Source organism: Suillus bovinus (genome assembly GCF_016758785.1).
Source record: "Suillus bovinus strain UH-Sbo-P2 chromosome Unknown EDB93scaffold_11, whole genome shotgun sequence".
NCBI classification, from domain to species: Eukaryota; Fungi; Basidiomycota; class Agaricomycetes; order Boletales; family Suillaceae; genus Suillus; species Suillus bovinus.
The window spans coordinates 380,650-389,105 of NW_024542067.1; the positions used below are offsets into that span (position 1 = coordinate 380,650).

The window sequence follows — 8,456 nt, forward strand, 5'->3', positions numbered from 1 at the left end:
CCTGCATGATAGTCAGTATTGAGATGAGCAATACAATCATGGACTACTCATGCAAAGTCGAAAGTTCAAACTTTATTCAAGTTTTGAATGAAATGAAGGAGCTCCATTGTATAATTTTTGCACCCGGCACCAGCAAACATCATGGTGAGTGTTCCAAGGAAGATCTCAACACGTCCAAAATCTCCTGATGATATTGCTGTTACGACTGGGATAGTTCTGCTGTTGCCAGTCAAAATAGACCTGTCGGGTGAACAGTTCGTCAGCCTTCCTAATACAAGGAAGGTTTCTGGTGGTTCCTACTGCACGAGCCTGCAGCTTCTGTGCAGGATCAGCGGCGAGTGGTTTTAGCACTTCTACCGCAATCAAGGGTTTCAGGCTAAGACAGTGAGTGACTGTCTTAGAATCAGAGTTCAGGCTACTAAGGGTGGAGACCTTAGTAGATCAGGTTTCAAGGGGAAAACCCAGTAGATTAAGTTAAGGAATACAGCTATGGTACATGGGGTTTATATAGGTAAAAGGGGGCGGTGTAGCCGCGACAAGAAAGGTAACAGAGATAGGAAAAAGAGTACAACCTATCAAGATAGCAAAGATAGGTGAAACCGCCATGCGGCGCAAGATAGTATCTATGTTACAATCAAGAAAGAAGAGAAGTGCGGACAGCCCGCTTGATAAGAGAATAGCTGGGTCTAGATGAGTCTAGAGTCGGCAGGCATGGTTACGAGAAAAGAAAAATAAAATAGGAGTAAATGTTATTGTAACATTACCCCGGTGTAACCGTTGAAGTCTCCGACTTCAATCCATTCTAGCGTCGTCGTAGTAGACGGGGTCTGCTTCGGCGTTATTAAAGTCATCTAGGTCCGTAGAGGAGCTAGGCTGGTTCCGATAGTCTTCATCGGCCTGTTCGCATTCTTGTTCATAGAATGCTCTCTGGTCTGCCTCCCAATTGCGGAGGGCTTCGTAGAATCCGTTGTCTGTATAGACGATTGGAAGTGGGTAGGTTCCTTTAAGGTCTTTACAATAGACCGAGAGATGTCCAGGGGCGATGGTGTGGCATATCACGCAGGAGTACTGAGGGCAGTTCTTGTGGCGGTGCCCGTATTCTCCGCAGATGCGACACTTGACGTTGTCAAAACCTGGTTTCTTGACCGAGGTGCGTGGTGGTGGTGATGGGGAAGTGAGGTCAATGACCTCTCTCTCTTTTCCTCTGTCTGCTCTCATACAACGTCTTCGAGCAATCTGATATCCGGTAGGTCTTCTTCCTCTAGAGGCAACCTGCGGTTGCAGCGCTCTGACTGGGAGTGGAGTGGGAGACGGGTCACGATTTGGTGACTGATGACGGGAGTGAGGACGAGGAGGAGAAGGCGGACGAGCGACTTCAGTCGCAGTTCTGTTGGCCACGATGTGTATAACTGATAGCATGTCAGGCTTAAGGCTATCAGGGAGAAGCTGAAGCGCAATCGATCTGATGCGCCTCTGGGATTGGATAATTTCATGGGCTTCTTGTGCGGAAGCGAGAGGAATTCTATTCGCGGATAATTCTATCAGGCGGGTAGTTCTGATGATGTTGATAATGGCAGCGATTATTGCTGCGCTTCTTGCTGGGCGCTCGGCGAGCTTTCTCTCCAGCTCGAGTGCGTGTTGCTCTGATAGTAGCGTTGCTTCAAAGAGGGTGTCTCCCTCAATACGATCAATGACGGTGAAATATAGAGAGGATGAAAGTGATATGTCGGTATCCTCTGACGATGAGGGGTCGGAGATGGAGGATGCAAGGGAGGAGTGCTCATCTAGCACAAAGCGTTCAGTCTGGGCGATGGGGACAAAATGTTCTTGGAGTTCGGCGGCGTCGAGAGTGAGGGTAGAGGGGGATAGTGGACATGTTTTTCTTGTTCGAGTTGCTTGGGTTGCTGATCCTTCAAGCAAGTTTCGTCCTTCTCTTATACGCTTTGAGAAGTGTTGGGAATTTTCTAGGTCAGCTTCTTTGACCCATTCATTGCTGGCTGATGAGTATCCTTTCCAGGATACTAGATAGCGACGGCGTGCCGCTGTTCCTTTGTGCGCGAGGATCGCTTCTACTTCGTACTCCTCAACCCCATTAATGATGTCAGGTGAGGGTTCGATGAAATTCGGGCCGTGGACCTTCTGTCTCCCGATAGGAGGATAGTTCAGATGCGTGGAATGTGGGGTGGACTTTCCACTGTTCCGGAAGCTGGAGTGTGAAGGTGATGGGAGATAACACCTTGGTAATGGTAAAGGGACCGTGCCGCTTTGGCGCCAGCTTCTTCGAGGGTAGGTGTGTCAGTAAATGCTCCGCTGACAACCAGACCTTATCTCCAACTTTCCATGGCTCATACTTCTTCCTGTGCGTCCTTTCGGCCATTCGTTGCATAGCGATGTTGTGGCAAGACACTGCTTCTTCTCTCATTTTCTGGAGGTTGGTGACACGGTCCTCAGCCGTGGGGATGTCGGTAGGGGGAAAGGCGTAGGGTATGCCTCTGGGTTCATAGCCCATCATCAGGAAGAACGGTGATGCATTCCGTGCGTCGTGTTTTCGGTGGTTGTGTACAAATTCTGCCATAGGTAGATGCTGTACCCAGGCTTCAGGGTTTGATCAGCAATAGATCTGGAGGTAGGTTTCAATCTCCTGGTTCAACCTTTCTGTCTGTCCATCGGTCTGAGGATGATATGCGGTGGATAAGGCAACCTCGTAGTCGAGTAATCTTCCGAGTTCTTTGGAGAACTTCGATGCGAACTGCGGTCCGCGATCTGAAATGAGCTTGTCATGGAGCCCAAAGCGTAAGAAGACTTTCTTGAAAAATAGTCGCGCCACTCCTTCGGAGGTGATGTTCTTCTTGCAAGGTGAAATAATTACCCCCTTTGTAAGTCCGTGGTCTACCACGACCATCATAGAATCATAACCACCGCTCTCGGGGAGGTCGGTGATTAGATCAACGGAGAGTTGGGAAAAGGGGCATACACCGGAAGAGCTAATCGGTTTCAGAGGAGGAGTAGTGGGGTGAGTGTCAGATTTCATCTGCTGACACGTCGCGCATCCTTCGACATATTTCCTAATAAAAGTGCCCATCTGGGGCCACCAATAGTCGCGTTTGACTAATTCCTCAGTCTTGAATCTGCCGGGGTGTCCGGCGGTCGGGTGGTCATGGTGAAGCTGCAAGATGCGGCTTCAGGTAGCAGGAGGTGCGTAGGCGCGGTTCTTGTACTTCAAGATACCGTTATCGAATTTCCAGTCGGATAATGCCGACTTCATGGGGGGCAAGCATAGCCCATCTAATGCGTCACTGGCGGTCTTAATGATGGGATCCGCTGTAGGATCATCGGCTTTTAAAGCCGTTTCTAGTTCTATATCAATTAGTCGGATAAACATATCATCGGGTAGTAGAACAACGTTCTGGTTGTCGGTCTCGGTAGGATGGTGATCAGGACGACGAGATAGAGCGTCAGGGACAGCGAGCTTGGTTCCAGCTACATGATGGAATTCGAGGTCGAATTCGTTCAGAGTGAGCTGCCAACATGCTTGGCGACAGGTCAATTGTTGAGCGGATCTGAAATAGAGGAGATTCATATGATCCGTGAATACAATGACGGGATGTCCATGTCCTTCGAGATAATGTCTCCATGCTGTCAAGGCACGGATGACGGCCAGTAGTTCTCTATCATAGATTTGATAGTTCTGTTCTGCTGCATTAAGAGATGCAGAAAGATAGGCGCAGGGGTGGTAAGCGCCATTTTCATCGGTCTGTAGTAGCACTGCTCCAGTTGCTACTAGGGAGGCATCCGTCGCAATAGCGAATTGCTTTGCGGGATCGGGGTTTCTTAAGACAGGTTCCGTCATAAAGCACTTTCTGAGTGCTTGGAAACTGCTTTCTTCTTCTTTGGTCCAGCAGAATGGCTGGGTCTTCTTCGTCAAGTTGTTCAGGGGTTTCATAATGTCAGAAAAGTGCAGGATGAAATGCCGGTAGAAATTACAAAATCCAAGGAAGGATTGTACATCAGTGACGGTTTTTGGTGTCGGCCAATCTGCGATGCCTTTGAGTTTGGCGGGGTCCATCGCGATTTGTCCAGGTCTGATGATCATTCCGAGGTAGTCGACTTCTTGTACATCGAACAGGCATTTCTCCGCTTTCAAAAATAGTTTCTCTTTCCTGAGGATATCTAATATCCAGCGTGTCCGTTCATGGTGTTCTTCAAGGTTTCTTGAGAAAATCAGGATGTCATCCATATAAACGATGAGCCATCCTTCGTTCAGTTCCTGCTGGAATGTCTGGTTCATGTAGGCCTGGAAAGTACCGGGTGAATTGCAAAGACCAAAGAACATGACATTCGGCTCAAAGAGTCCGAATTCAGTCGTGAATGCCGCCTTCCATCTATCTTCAGGGTGGATCCTGGATGTTGTTATATCCGGATCGGACGTCCATCTTGGTGAAGTACTTTGCGTCGCGAAGTTTCGCTAAGAGTGGTGGGATAAGGGGAAGGGGGTACGTGTTCTTGATTGTCCATTCATTAATATACTGGTAGTCTTGACAAGGCTGAAGAGATCTGTCTTTCTTTCCAACGAAGAAGAAGCCGCTCGACTGAGGGGATTTCGAGGGAGAGATGAATTCCTTTTTTATGTGTTCATCAATAAATGCCTTGACCACGACCCTTTCTTTCTCGGATAAGGGGTAGAGTTTGGATGATTTTGGAATATACCCAGGGTTTAGTTTCAATCCTATGGTCAATACCGGGTTGGTGAGGTGGCATGGAGTTAATACCGTCTTTGGCAAAAAGGTCGGCGAAGTCGTGAAGGTAAGAAGGGACTAATTCTTCGAAAGTCTTCTTCTTCTTCTCAATCTCACCTTCCATGGCTAATTCCTGAGACTTGTTGCTAGTCTTCAGGTATTCCAGAAGTGAGGGGGGTCTTGCCATTTTCTTGGTTTCCAATGCCGAGGTACTGTCATGAGTTAGGGGAGTATCCAAATCCAAATTTTCTATCAGGCGTACTGCGGTGGCGTCCTGGGAGTATTCAATGAGGAATTCGTCGTTGGTGAGGGTAAAGGAGGCCAAATCTTCGACTCTTGGTGTGAAGTTATCCTTTATCCATGCGTCATGTTTCTGATCAAAGTTCGGGATTTCGAATCCCTCATCTTCTTCGTCTGGATCGGAGTTCAATTGCGGGATGGTTTCTTCTTCATCGGGGATTTCCTCGATGGAGGCACAAAATTCTTCCTTCTTCTGGCGGATAGGCTCAGAAGTAACTGGGACTTTCTTTGAAGTCGGGGTTTCAGGGTTTAGCGCCTTCTTGGGGGTCGCTGGTTCTTTGATAGGCACCTTCTTGGGGTGCAGAATGTTCTTGGGGGCCTTCCTGGGGTAAGGCTTCGGTTTGAAGAGCGGCTTGAAGCCTGCGTCCTTCCTTTCTTGATCTATCCAGAGTTCTACTTCTCTAGATCTAGGGGTCTCATTGAGAGTGAGACTGCTTTCTGCCCAGTTGATGTCTGGGTTCATGGCTTTCAGCCAGGGGAATCCAAGGAGGATGTTGTCCTTGGTTCGAAGCTTGGTCATGTTGAATTTTCCATACATGACCCGCTTGTCAATCTTGATGCCGAGTTCGACATATTCTCTAATCTTCCCGCCGCGGCAGTCACTACTGTCGGCGGTGACCATGACAAAGGGTTTCAAAAGTTTCTTGGTCCGAATTCCGTGATAGTCGATGAATTCGGTGCTGATGAATGATCCCGCGGCGCCGGAATCGATGACTACGGTGGTTTCGACTGGTTTCGCACGTTTAGTTGGGAGGAGAGTGGCATGGACACGTAACTCTTCTTTATTACCAACATGATGTATAGTGCGAACTGGGATGGGAGGGACTGGCGTCGATACAGACCTCCATTCTAAAAATCCCCCTTCTTAGTCATCCTACGGGTGTCCATAGTTTCATTGTCGGAATCTTCTTCCTTATGCTTGGCCTCGCGGACCGGTTTCCTTTCCTTCGGGTGGTATTCCCTATCATTGGCTCTATGGCCAGTCTGGTGGCATACGAAGCATTTGCCTGTTCTCATATGTTCGGCCCTTTCTTTCTCTGAGAGGCGGTCGACCTCTATGGCATCTTTGTCCCCTCGTGGTTGGTACCTTTCAGGTCTGAACCGGTTCTTCTTCTTCTGGGTCTGGTGCTGGGTTTTGGGCCTCAGCGCCAGGATCTGCTGGTAGGTGTTGTCCATTTCTCTGGCAGACTCAACCATTCCTTCGAAGTCTGTCGCGATATTGCCTGCTCTGTAGATAGCATTGGCAATTCCGAATTTCAATCCAGCGGTAAAGAAGTGGACCCTCGGTCCTTCTTCCTGCAGGCCGGTCAACTGGAAGAGATGTCTAATCTCTGTAATGTATTCTTCAAGGGGTCCTTCTTGTTTGAAGGCCCTGAGCTTGATCCACGCTTCGGTGGCTGCTTCTCCTGTGGTGAATGCCTTGAGGAAGGCTTTCTTGAATTCTTCCCACGTTCCATACCCAATGGGTTGCTTGTTTTTGTCTAGCCTTGTGTTGTCTTGAGCTAGAGTCAGGAAGTCCTCCTTCCAGGTCAATGCTGACTTTTCATTCATGAAAGAGGTGGCGAAGATGATGCATTTCTTGTCAGTGTTGTATATTTCACTGTTGATGTCAAGGTAGGCGGCAACCGAGAGCAAAAAGCTTTTTGCGTTCTTCTCGTTACCATCAAAGATCGGTGGCGTTCCGATTTTGATTTCAATTGGCTTGTTAAAAGCGGATGCAGCTGCTGCCGTGGCGGCACTGGATGAGGCGGTGGGTCCCGACATGTTTCCGAATGCGGCGGCAAGGATGTTCGCGGTTATCAAATCAATGGTGTCAAAGTACTGTTGGAAAACAGGTACTGGGTGAGGAACTTAATCTTTTGTTATGACTGGGATAGTTCTGCTGTTGCCGGTCAAGATAGACCTGTCAGGTGAACAGTTCGTCAGCCTTCCTAATACAAGGAAGGTTTCTGGTGGTTCCTACTGCACGAGCTGCAGCTTCTGTGCAGGATCAGCGGCGAGTGGTTTTAGCACTTCTACCGCAATCAAGGGTTTCAGGCTAAGACAGTGAGTGACTGTCTTAGAATCAGAGTTCAGGCTACTAAGGGTGGAGACCTTAGTAGATCAGGTTTCAAGGGGAAAACCCAGTAGATTAAGTTAAGGAATACAGCTATGGTACATGGGGTTTATATAGGTAAAAGGGGGCGGTGTAGCCGCGACAAGAAAGGTAACAGAGATAGGAAAAAGAGTACAACCTATCAAGATAGCAAAGATAGGTGAAACCGCCATGCGGCGCAAGATAGTATCTATGTTACAATCAAGAAAGAAGAGAAGTGCGGACAGCCCGCTTGATAAGAGAATAGCCGGGTCTAGATGAGTCTAGAGTCGGCAGCATGGTTACGAGAAAAGAAAAATAAAATAGGAGTAAATGTTATTGTAACAATTGCCAGGTCCAACTTATAGAAGATTAAAAGATCACGGTTAAGAGGGATGATGTTTCGAAGGACCCTGTCCTGCATCTCCAAGTCTGGTTGTCCGCTGACATCCTCAACTGCACGTGCAGAGACATAGGTATGGTAGATTTTTGTAGCGAAAACCTTTAATTCCTCAGCTGTGGACTTCCTGTCTGCAAGAGCTGTGAGGCTCATTCCAGAGACGATCTCCCAGTAGAGCAGTATATGACCAACGAGGACTTGGGTAGCAAGAGAGACAAGTGTGCGATAATCTGGGTGTTCTGCTCCAAGCCTGACCCTGTCAAGCAGTGAAATATAGTACTGCAGTCCTCCAATTTCTTCAAGCGACCCTTGATGGATATGAAGGATTGCCCAGATCAGATTGAGTTGAGTGTGAAACAACCCTGGGGCTAACTGGAAGTTCTCCATCCGATTTATTGTGCCAACATTGTCTAAACGTAGTAACTGGGCACTCTGAACTCGTGCATTGGTTGATTGATCATTAATACATAGAATTGCTTGATCATTAAGATCATGTATATCAAATGCAAGTTGATCTATGTAAGCATTTCTTGCGACTTTGATGTTTCCATCAGTGGTAGACTCGTCTGTGGTGGTAGTTCTCAAGACATATTCTCGGGTTTTGTATCCTAGGGGCGGAGGGTGATAGGAATAATGCTTGAGCACAGGTGAATTTGAAAGGTAATTGAACCCAGGGTGATTGTCAATCAGGATTTTGATGATGTCGATGACAAGGTGGTCTGTCATATCATGCATGTGTGTGCGTGTTGGGCAAAGATCATTAGAGAATGTGATCATGTCACATTTGAGACAGTTATCAAGTATGGGTCGAAGTCAAACATCTTCCACGGTTGCATTACGCAGTGGGTATATGATTGCTGTGGTGCCTGACTGGACTTTCGGGGGGGCTAAAGCACGCTGTTCAACATGAGTAGATGTTGAAACTTGAATGTTGTCCCAGCCTATC

The 8,456-nt window shown here is 47.8% G+C and overlaps 1 protein-coding gene across 1 annotated transcript; it reads right to left on the bottom strand.

Moving 5' to 3' along the window:
* Positions 1–7,384: 7,384 nt before the first annotated feature.
* Positions 7,385–7,897, bottom strand: EDB93DRAFT_1080421 (uncharacterized protein; the record flags this gene model as incomplete). Its single annotated transcript, XM_041445535.1, has 1 exon — positions 7,385–7,897. The coding sequence occupies one exon, from the start codon at positions 7,895–7,897 to the stop codon at positions 7,385–7,387; it is 513 nt and encodes a 170-aa protein (XP_041310450.1).
* Between the last annotated feature and the right edge of the window lie 559 nt (positions 7,898–8,456).